The 11,953-nt window shown below is 43.5% G+C and overlaps 1 protein-coding gene across 1 annotated transcript in view; it reads left to right on the plus strand.

Annotated features, from left to right (window-relative positions):
• Positions 1-9,690, plus strand: part of LOC126185396 (uncharacterized) — a 51,698-nt gene extending 42,008 nt beyond the window's left edge. The window contains exons 2-3 of the mRNA XM_049928125.1: positions 3,521-3,719; positions 9,371-9,690. Of these exons, the coding sequence (XP_049784082.1) occupies positions 3,521-3,719; positions 9,371-9,432 (261 nt within the window). The 3' untranslated portion in view covers positions 9,433-9,690. The remainder of the gene's footprint in view (positions 1-3,520; positions 3,720-9,370) is intronic.
• Positions 9,691-11,953: the final 2,263 nt, after the last annotated feature.

Here is an 11,953-nt window from a genome sequence, read left to right on the forward strand (position 1 = left end):
ATGTGGGCATGAAAATAAACAAGCAGTCTGTCCACATGAATGGCCATCATCAAACTGTGACCAAGAAACAACTGGACCACCCCACTGCTGAGCACGCCCCTCAGCATGACATCCTTCATTCCTATGACTGTTCACAGCCTGTGCCGTCTGGATCCTTCCCACCAATACCAGCTTTTCCGAATTGAGCAGGTGGGAACTCTCCCTCCAATATGTCCTACATTCCCGTAACGCTCCTGGCCTTGACCTTCATTAGCCATTGTCCTTAGCCAACTAGCCCCTTCCCTGTTCCCATTCCAGCACTACAAAGCCCTGTATCCAACAGCATTCAACCAATGCACCCTCAGTCTTTACTTCTCTCCTTTTCCACTACCGGCATCCCTGTCCTTAGTCTAATGTCCACTGTTCCTGTTGCACCTAGCTGCTCTATGCTCTCTCAACCTTGTCCCTCTACACTTCCACAAACAGCACTTTACCATCCCCTACCCCTACCCTGTTATCCCTCCCCACCCCAGTGTCCTCCTTACTGCCGCCACCAGGTTGCCTTGTGTGTGTGTGTGTGTGTGTGTGTGTGTGTGTGTGTGTGTGTGTGTGTGTGTATGAGAGAGAGAGAGAGAGAGAGAGAGAGAGAGAGTTGTCTAATTTTGAAGAAGAGCTGTTAGCCGAAAGCTCACTCCCCGGCATTATTTTTGTTGTGCCTATCTGTGGCTCTGCATCTCTGCTATATGGTGAATAGCAACTATCCTTTTTGTAATATTGTACATTCCATGCTGGATTTTCCATAGTTTGATGATGGCTGAAGTAGAGACGTTATAAAAGGCAGACTGGCAGCTACAAGAAAAGAGTAATTTGTTAACACCTAACATCAATTTAAAGGTTAGGAAGACTTTTCTGGAGGTATTTGTAGAGTGGAGCCTTACCTGGAAGGGAAATGTGTGCAATTAGCAGTTCAGACAAGAAGAGAATAGTAGCATTTTCTAATGTTATGCTGCAAAACAAATTGTAGATCTGATAGGTAGATTGAACAACGTATGAGATGGTATTGAATCTAAGTGGAATAAAGAATTTTGTGGCACAACTTGACTAAAAGGAGAGACTGATTGATCACCACATTTCCTAAGGCATCAAGGAATTGTCGGTTTGGTAATGGAAGGAAGTGGAGGACAAAATCTGTAAAGGGAGAGCAAAGCTCGAATACAGTAAGCAGGTGAAAATTGATGTAGGTTGCAGTAGATATGCAAAGATGGAAAGGCTTGCACAAGATAGAATAACTTGGAGAGCTGCTTCAAACCAGTCTTCAGACTGAAGACAAGGGAGACAAAAATTTAATTGCAGTGGGGGACTGTAATTCAAAAGTAGAAAAGGGGATAGAACAACAACATAAATGGGGGGGGGGGGGACAATGGAAAGGGAAACTGCCTGGTGGAATTTTGTACAGAACCCAATTAAATGGTTGCTAACTCTTGGTTTAATAATCATGAAAGAAAGTAGTATAACGTTTTATCAGTACTCAGACAGCATAAGATTGGAGTTAAAACTTGAGATTTTGAAGGTTATCACCATCAGTTTCATCAGCTGGGAGCAAAGTCCACTTCCTTTATAGTGCTGTTAAAGCTTCTGTTTAGCCGGGTCATGTTACTTGATATTTACTTCCATTGGTGGTGATGTCACCTGGCGGGTGGGATTTGCATGCACAAAAGCTGTAAACTGGTAATGCAGCAGTATGCCCCACTCCCCACCAGGCTGTGATTGACTGACTGAAGGGAAACAGAGACCAACTGCAGCATCCCCTATTCCTTTAAGGATTATATATATATCACTCTCTTAGATTTATGTACTTAACATGATATCAGTGTTCAGTGCACAGAGCTCTGCTATGGTGCAGATGGTCTGCTCTGCATAATTTTGCCACCTTCTAGACACTATTCTGACATCAAAGGCTGTCTTTCACTAGATGCATCAAATCCTCAGTTTTCTGCGGAGGTTAGACATTTGGTCTAATACCACATTTACGTAGCATGCACCCAATTTTGCTTGAGGTAGCTCTGAGGAATGTAAGGAATGCTGTGCGTATGTCTTCTTATGTTGGCTGGATTGGTTTGTACATACTGTCTTCTGACTCTTTTTAATATGTGATGTGATGTATTCATTGACACATTTTATGAGACTTCGTGATGTTCGGAATGCTTAATTTGAATTGTTTTATTTCTTGACGAAACTGTTTGCGGATTAATGACGTCTGAACATGGCAATCAAGTGCTGAAACCGGTAATGTGAATGTTGTAATTTTTAAGTGATCTTGGACATAATAAATTATATATGAAACCCTCAGAGAAAAAAATACCTTGAGACATTACTGCTGAAATGGAACTGTAGCAGCCAATTAAGTTTTTCAGTCCATGAACAAGATATTGATTGTTTCAGGACAAATGTTTTAATAATTAATATATCAGAGGAAAATGATCTGTGAATGTGAAACAATATTCTGGTAATAATTAACCACAAGCAATTACAAACCAGAAATATGGTTAAAAATTGTGAAAGGCATTAATTTATCTCGTAGATAGAAAAAAATTACTTCAATGCTAAGATAGAGAAAGATCATGTAGTAGTTGCATAATAAAAAATGTTGCTTTGTATTAATAAAGTTATTTAAAGGTCAAGAACTCTGCTACATGGCAGTTATATGTAATGTAGTGAAACAATGAGGCAGAATACAATCACTATCAAACTGGTTATTTGCAAGTAGATCAGTTGAATACACAAGAGTATGTACCGAGAAATCAGTTTTTGTCAAATGTGATCAACTAGAAATTCTTGGAGCCTTTGTAGTTGTGAAATTAAAATTTCATCTTTCAGAAAGAAAAATGCGTACAGAGAAGAAGATCCTAAAACCATCTAAATATTAATGCTTTCACCATGTGACTTATCTTATTGCATTCTGAATACTCTGTTGCAATTTCTGCTCTGTAGCCATAATCAAGAGATGCATTTTTGTCCTTCCAAAATTTGTTATGTTGCATCTCACAGTGAATGTCAAAGGCAGCGTATTCATTGTCAAATATGGTCAAATATACTTACAGGGATAATCATTTTTAGCATCTAGAAATGACTGTGTGTGTGTGTGTGTGTGTGTGTGTGTGTGTGTGTGTGTGTGTGTGTGTGTGTGTGGAGGGGGGGGGCGGCAGGCGCTCGCGTTTTTGAGACAGACAAAAGTATTTAATCCAACAGCTGATAATATCCAGCAGTCTTTTTTTAATGCATATGCTACTCAGTGCCTTATCTATGTGATGAGTAGGCACTCCATCCATTTCTTATTGTTGATACACAAACTTACCTTACATGCTCATGGTTTCACCTTAAGTTTTTTGTGGAAACACAATACAAGGCATTCATTTAAACTGAGTGTCACTGTCATATGTTGCAGTGTAAATTTAAATGCAACAACTCTTTGCAGATGTTCTGGAATGTTCTTGTAATGTAATTGCACTTCAACATTTAATGTAGTTGTCATATTTTTCAGCTGGAGCAATTACAGTTAGAACACTTAATACATGGGCTTGAAAATGAAAGTGAAGCAGATGATAAGCATTATGATTCAGATGAAAACTTATCAGATATGGAGACTGGCCAGCAAAAAGACATTTATGAGGGTCTTGATTTGAATGACCCGTTCTGTGTTAATCTGCAGCCAGTTGAGTGGGATCTGACTCCTGTAACTGGTGGGTATATCAGCAGATGTTACTAAAACAGATCCAAATACCATCATCATCATCATCATCATCATCCCAACCAATCTGTTGTCTTTCTAAGAAGCTGTTACGGAGAAAAGCCACTGTTTATAGACCACAGTGTATAAAATAAACATTATAAATTTCGCTGTGCCTATCTCAGTGTAGTAGTGCACCAGTCAGATCTACGCTGTTATCAGTAATGACACATCTGTTTATTCTGGAACTGCTATTAGGAAAAATCGAACTATGGAACATCCAGGTTTCAATATCAATAATATTATTGAAAGGATGGAGTACTCCTCATCCTAAGGTGAAATATTGAGTTGCAGATAGGCACGACAAAAATTGTTACGCATTGAGCTTTTGGCCAGTCTTCTTCAGAAAAAAAATGAAAATTCGCACAAGCAGGGATACCTCATGCGCACATGGCCAATATCTCTGGCGGCTCTGGCCAGAATGCAGTGATGTCACATCAAAAGGAAGTAGCTATCTGGAATGATTCAGGGGAGGAGGAGGGATAGCAGGATATGGGTGGAAGGGAAAGGGATAGAAGAGTCAGCACTGCCTGGACAAGGCTGCCAGAACAGTTCCTCCACTGTTTTTTCTTTCTTTCTTTATTCGTTCTCCGTCTCCTATCCTTCCTCCACTGCAGTGTTTGAGATTCCTCTTCATTTATCCTTTCTCCCTGTGCACTCCTCAAGGCCAGGCCACATGTCCTGACACATAAGAGGTAACTAGGTAATGCATAATTCCCAGCCTCAGTTTGACAGTTAGGGTTCACCTGTACCTCTGGTACAGGTCAGGTCTAGCGAAGGGTAATTGCCTGAGGTGTTCCTTTCCCAAATTACCAATTGGTCCCTTTGTTTAAACTTCAGGCTACAGCTGCTGAACTACTGACACTCACCCAAGGCGGGTGAGCTGAGCCCCCCCTCTGAGGGAGATCCCCCGCTGGAAGAAGCGCGCTGTCGGAGATGTGTTACAGCAGTCCACAGGTGATGGAATAAGGTTGATGTATCCTTCATGCCAAAACACATTCTTTTTCTCAAGTTTGACAGAGCAGTGCTTCCTTCGAAGATCAAAGCAGCCTGTGAAGTCATCATGGTCCGACAATACATTCCAAACCCTATGCACTGCTACCAATGTCAGCATTACTACCACACTTGAATGTCCTGTCGAAATCCAACCAAATGTGCTACTTGTGGTAGGGATGCTCACAAGGACAATTGCCCACCTCCTTCTCCCCGCTGCATCAGTTGCAATGGTGGCCATGCAACCTCCTCCCGAGAATGTCCTTAGTATCTTGATGAGCGAGCTGTCCAGGTGATTCAGGTGAAGGAAAAAGTGCTTTACCCTGTTTCTCGCAAGTGTTGGCTAGTCAGAAGCCATGTTCTTTACCACCTGGCACTTGGTACTATTCTCGCTACACCTTGCTCCATGAAGGACACGGTCATACGGACTTGCAACATCAAATTCAGCTCCGTGGTTGCAAAATCACCCAGTGTTATGGTAGTATCCCCATCTCCTCCTCCTCCTCCTCCTCCTCCTCCTCTCCTCCATCTGTGCACCAAGCCACCAAATTATCTGCTACATAACAGGCAGGCTGGAAAGGATGAAAGGAACACTCTCGCAAAGACTGTTTATGTCCCTCCAGCCAGCAAACACCTCAGTCTTCACCTTCCAACTGCAAAGGCTCCAAGAAACCAAACAAAGGCAAATGATCTCCTCCTCCACTGACTTAGAGACCCTCTTCAATGGTGTCATCCCATGATACCCTTGCCAGCCAAACTCCATTTCTCTGCTGCGCACTGCCAATCATTTCTGTGCCCTGAAATCCACTGGAAGACCCAGTGTGAATGCTAAAGCCTTTGTAGATCTCGTGGAGCAGGATCTTCCAGCCTCTGCGGTCTGTGGCAGTGTGTCGTCGAAGGCTGACTCTCAGCAGCTACTGAAGTGACTACGCTTCTTTTTCTCCCTTCTCCCCTTTCCCTTCATGACTCTCCTCCTATGGAATGTTTGCGGCATTAGATCCAACAAGGGGGAACTGCAGTTGCTCTTGGAATTGCAGTGTCCACTGGTTTTCTGCCTTCAGGAAACAAAATTGTGTCCTTGCAATCGCTTTGATTTCCTGCGTTGCTTTCCGTCTGTTTCGACCTTATCCCTCTCCCCCAAGGACAGCATTCCATCTCATAGGAGTCGTGCTGATCATCCAGGTTGGCATTCATAGTCAAACCATCTCACTGCACATCCTGATGCAAGTTGTTGCAGTCCGCATTGCCTTACTCGTTTCACCTTGTCTCTTTGTACCATCTACATCCGTCTGTCATTCAGTGTCACCAGGGCAGACTTTCTCCAGCTTATTGGGTAACTTCCTCACCCCTTTTTGCTGTTTGGTGACTTCAGTGTGCACCATCCATTTTGGGACTCTCCCAGAACCTGTCAAAGAGGGCCCTCTTGGCCAACCTTCTCAGTCAACTCATCCTCATCTGCCTTAATACTGGAGCACCCACATTCCTTTCACACTCCATGCACACCTACACCCATTTGGACGTTTTGTTCTGCACTGCCAAGCTTGCCCGTCATCTTAAATGCTCCGACACGTACTCAAGCAACCATTTCCCCTGTGCTATCTGTTTGCTGTCTCCTGCCCCACCTAGGTGCAGATTCAGTTGGCATGTTTCTAAGGCCAAATGGAAGCTTTACACCTCCCTGGCAACCTACGATGAACAACATTTTCCCAGTTGTGAAGACCAGGTACAATACCTTATAAACATTATCCTTACTACCACAGAATTTTCCATTCCTCACACTTCATGTTTACTGCACTATGCCCTGGTGGACTGAGGCGTGCCCAGAGACGCGCTCTCCATGTTTTTAATGCTCACCCTATGATAGTGAACTGTGTTCATTATAAGCAGTTGCGTGCACAATGTCATCATGTTCTTCAGGATATCAAAAAAGCTAACTGGATTTCATTTATTAGTTCTTTTAACAGTCCCACTCTCTTCCATAGTGTGGGCGAACGTCAGGTGTCTCCCTGGGACCAAGGTCCATTCCCCAATTTCCAGCCTGACTGTAGCGGGTGATGTCATAGGGGACCCTATTGCTATCCCCAACACCTTGGGGCGCTATTTTGCAGAGATTTTTAGCTCTGCCCACTATCACCCTGTCTTCCTCCATTGGAAACGAGTGGAGGAAGCTCTGGGGATACCCTTCAACTTTCAGAATTGTGAATGCTACAATGCCGCCTTTACTATGCAGGAGCTAGATCACACTCTCATTTCCTCCTGATCTTCCACCCCAGGGCTGGATGATGATAACATTTAGGTGTTGCAGCACATTTCTGTTGGAGGCAAGCACTTTTCTGTTTCATACATACAATTGCATCTGGGCAGATGGCATGTCTCCCAGATGCTGGCATAAAGCCACTGTCATGCCTATATCCAAGCCCGATAAGGATAAACACTTCCTTGCTAGCTACCACCCAATTTGTCACCAGCTGTGTTACCAAGGTGATGGAACATATGATTCGTGCTCGGCTGGTATGGTGGCTTGAGTCTCACAATCTGCTAACCACTGCACAATGTGGATTTTGAGTGTGCTGTTCTGCAGTTGACCATCTCGTCACTTTGCCAACTCATGTCATGAATGGCTTTCTGTGGAATTACCAGACTGTGGCTGTGTTTTTTTTTATTTGGAGAAAGCATATGGAACATGCTGAAGGACTGATATCTTCCATACTATCTACACATGGGGCTTCTGAGGCCACCTGCTCCATTTCCTAGTTTGCAAGGTACATGTGGGTTCTGCCTTGTCTTATACCTTCATCCAGGAAATCTGTGTGCCTCAGGGTGCCATCATGAGTGTCACCCTCTTTATCGCCATTAGCCCAATATTGTGGCGTCTCCCGCCAGGCATCCCCGGTTCCCTTTTCATTGACGATTTTGCAATCTATTGCAGTTCTTCATGGATTTGTCTCCTTGAGCAGCGTCTTCAATGATGTCTCGATTGTCTTTACTGTGGAGCATCAACAGTGGCATCCTCTTTTCCACAGACAAAACCATTTGTATAAAGTTCTTGTGGCACAGTGGGTTTCTTCCACTGTGTTTACATCTTAATCCTGTTGCTCTTCCGCCTGTTGAAACTACAAATTCCTGGGGCTCAGGCTCAGTTAGAAACTTGCTTTGTCATCCATGTGTCTAACCTGGCCAGTCCCTCAGTGTCCTACGTGTCCTCAATGGTGCTTCCTGGGGAGTGGATCGGACCACCCTCCTTGGTTTGTACTGATCCCTTGTTGATTTGAAATTAGATTATGGATGTTTCGTTTATACATTTGCATGTCTGCGACATCCATTTGGCCACTGGCACCTTTTACACTTGAGTGGTTGAGAGTCTCTATGCAGAAGCTGCTGTGCTAATGCTGCCATACCACTGTGATGTTCTCCTCAGCGGATATGCCTGTCACTTGTCTGCCAAGCCTGGTCACCCATCCTATGCCGCCTCCAATGACTCCTTTGACTGCCAGTATGGGGTGTGTCCCTCTTCTGCTACATCCTGGAGTTGGCTTTGTTACTGCATTGGCAGCTTAATTTCACACTACCTGCCACCTTCCCAATGTGTGTGAACCCTGCACCACCTTGGCTTTGTGCAGAGGCCTGTGTGCACCCTGGACCCTTTGTAGCTGGTTCTCAGGGATGTGTGAGGATATGGCATGGCAAATGTATTTGTGGACTAGGTTTCTGGGGATAGTGCCTACCTGTGAAGGACCTTGTGAGACTTTCAGCATACTGGCATACTGGGCAGGGGAGTTCTTGTCACTGCAGCCATGCTGTCCCCAGGTGGCCATGCTGTATGTGAGGAATTTTTTTGGTGTTGGAAGAGATGGCAGCTGTCGAAATGCAGGTACTGTTGGTGGGTTTAATGTGGACAGATATGGGAATAAATCCGTCGGAGAAAAGGTTGTCAGTGTCCAGAAAGGTGACATGCTGGATTGAGGAAGACCAGGTGAAGCAGATTAGAGAGAAGGTGTTAAGATTGTGAAGGAATGAAGATAAGGTGTCTTGACCCTGAACCAGACCAATGGTTTGGGTTTTGGGAGGCTAGGAAGATTTCCTCTAGGTGGCCCGTAAATGGGTTGGCGTAGGAGGGTGTCGTGATTGTTCATGGTTGTGCCTCAGTTCCACTGCTTTCTGGCCAGAGATAGTGGTCATGTGTGCTTACTTGTGTGAATAATTTTTCTGAAAAAAGCTTTAGCTGAAAGCTCAAAGTGTGATACTATTTTCATTGTGCCTGTCAGCAACTCCTGTCAATACCGTAAGTAGCAATCTACCCTTTTCATAATATTCTTGATATTCTGAAACTGGCGATTTTATAATATTAGATTAATTATTTGTATCAGGTGCAAGGGTATCTTTCTTTTGTCTGTAGCAGTTTTCCACAGTGGATGTCCTGCCTTATTTTCTTGTTCATTCATTCTCACTATTGGTTGTAACTCACATTGAGTGAAAGCTAATCCAAAAAATTTAAGATGTTCACAATTGTTACATGAAAGTACAAACAGAAGTATTAACTGTCTCACATAACATACATGCAGTTTAAATTTGTACGCATTTATTTGTGACCCTAACAAACTTATAAAACAGTTACAGATGAAGCAGTAAATGTTGATGTAGATGCCAATACGAGGGACCTGCTGCAACTCTGATGTGTTTGGAAGGCTATACTTTGACAACTGAAGGAATGGAATGTCAGAATTTTTCTGATGCACATGCTATGAAGAAGTCGGGTTTCTGTATATAGTGACTTTAGCTGAGCACATTCTGTGCAAAATAATTTCCAAAGATAAACACATTATTTAAAGCTAAGTTTGTTTCTAAATTTGTATTGTACTTAATTGTATTGTATTGTATTGCATTGTATTGTTCATTAAAGAAATAAATGAAGTTAAATGCATATACTGAAAGGCTGGTTTCAATGGAACTTTTCTGATCATTCTGCTTACTACAGATGTAAGTCTGCCTTGAAGCAGATTCCTCTCCCTAAATAAGTTAAGCTCAACAGTCAGAAATACTAAAAATGGAGTTATTCTGATGACAAGAATTACTAGGTCAAGTCGTGGATCAGTTATTGCAAAACCAAATTGAATACATTTCACCCGAAATATTCCCTACAAGGATGAGCAACTTCATTCCCATATACCTTGGAAAGATGTGGTATTAAGTCATGAAACATGTTAATCAGGACCCCATCCCCTCCTCTTCTTCACTCGAGGTTTTGTAGGGGTTATTTCTGTATGGGAGAACTATATAATTGATCGTGCAATGCAGGCTTTTATGGCCAATGATGAAAATTGAATGGAACAGGAAATGAAATGACTAGTAGTGTTACAAGGTACCCTCTACCACACACCAGTGTCTTGCAGAGTACTGCTGTGTCACAAATAAGTGTAGGTATGTATTTGGGAAATTCTTGTTAATCAAATGCAGCTATGGCTGAAAGGTAGTAGTTAAGGGACCGATTGGCAGGCATGAGATATGTTGATATTTTGCGAACGATTCTGTGAGGCAGTTTTATGACACCACTCATAGGCCAGAAAGCACAACCCGGCAGGCACAGTATACAACTGGGAAGTAATCAGGGCAGCACAGGGCACCAGCATGCTGTGAAACATGTTAATCAGGACCCCATCCCCTCCTCTTCTTCACTCGAGGTGTTGTATTGCAGTTAAAACAGTGCCAAGTGACCTGTGTAGGGACCAAAGTGAGCCGAGTAAAGCTGATGATCTAATTAGCAAAGAGCACTACACTCGTTCCCTCCAAAGGAAGTACATCAAAGGTGTAGGGAAAGGATGTATAAATAAATGAGCCAAGAGGCTCAAAGTAGGCTGTAATATAACAATTTTGTCCGCGTCTAGGACCAGAGAGAATGACAGTTGTTGAAGTTGCAGGCCAGCCATGATGACCTTATGGTGATGGATATTGGTGGCCAACAGGCCTGCTGAAGCTACCTCCAACCTCCGCTGCATGGGCAAGTCATTGCTGTGGTGGGGCATGTCGCACCTTGGAGCTACACCAGTGAGAGGGCTGCTATCCTCCACTCTCTGGGCAGCATCATCTGGTGGACCGCAAGCTGCCATCTGCTGGGGCACACCCATGGTGTGCACTCATGGCCTCCCAGGTACAGAGCTGTCTATGGGCACTGAATGAGCTGCCCTGGGCAGACGCCCAGAGCTTCTAAGGCTTACTAAGACGGCAGTTGGCTGCTTCCCTTCGACACACTACGTGTAATCCACGAGTCACACTTGAGGGAGCAGTCAGCTGTGTCCCAGGCCATGGGCACACTTAACGCATGCCGTGGCCAGTAAGCCATGGAGCGAGCAGGATCGCTACGTTCATAAGGCTGGCCAACCAGACACTGGTGACACTGCAGAATCGGGCATTCGAGATAGCACTGACCCATGCACGCTGCACAGTACCATCGCCTACTTGAGCGCAAGGCCATCTGTGTACCTTTGATGTGATAAAGTTAGTGACACATGTGCCTGTGTTTATCTGCACAATTTGGCATGAATCATCCCTCTCTCCCAAAACCATACCTCTTTCATTCTGACTTATTACACCCCCCGAGCTCGGAGGGTTGTAATAGTATTTCTGTAGACATAGGTAGAGCTATCCACCACATTAGCCTGTCACATTACTGGTAGTACAGTAATGCTAAAAAATAAAGAACGTAGCTTATAGAAGCGTGCAAAAAAAAAAAAAAGGAACAGGATACTCACCTAGAAAAACAGATCTGGAAAAGACACATCGTATGATAAAATGGAATCAAAATTGTAAATCTTTTGTCCAGCATAGCCTCAACAAAAGTTCGAGACACAGTTATCATCAAGGAATCAGTAAATTTTGTCCCAAGTTAGTTACAACACAAACCTGTTGCTTAGGTGTGGTAGTTTCAGAACTTGCTAACTGTGCAGCACAACAGATCTAGAAACTGAAAGAGAATCAGTGAGGTTAATTTAAAGTACTTGTTTAGTGATCACATTGAAACGTTGCAAAAGCCATAGCAACAGCCATATTGCTTTTCTAAGGTACAGGATAAATTAGTTACTGTTTGCAATAAAGCTGAAGATTGCATTGACAGCTGTCAACCAATTAGAAGTTGTTGTGAATGGCTGTGCTGAGTGAACTACTGAGAATCATGTATGAGTGATACCAAAGGTACCTCCC

This window comes from Schistocerca cancellata, chromosome 1 (genome assembly GCF_023864275.1).
Source record: "Schistocerca cancellata isolate TAMUIC-IGC-003103 chromosome 1, iqSchCanc2.1, whole genome shotgun sequence".
NCBI lineage: Eukaryota > Metazoa > Arthropoda > Insecta > Orthoptera > Acrididae > Schistocerca > Schistocerca cancellata.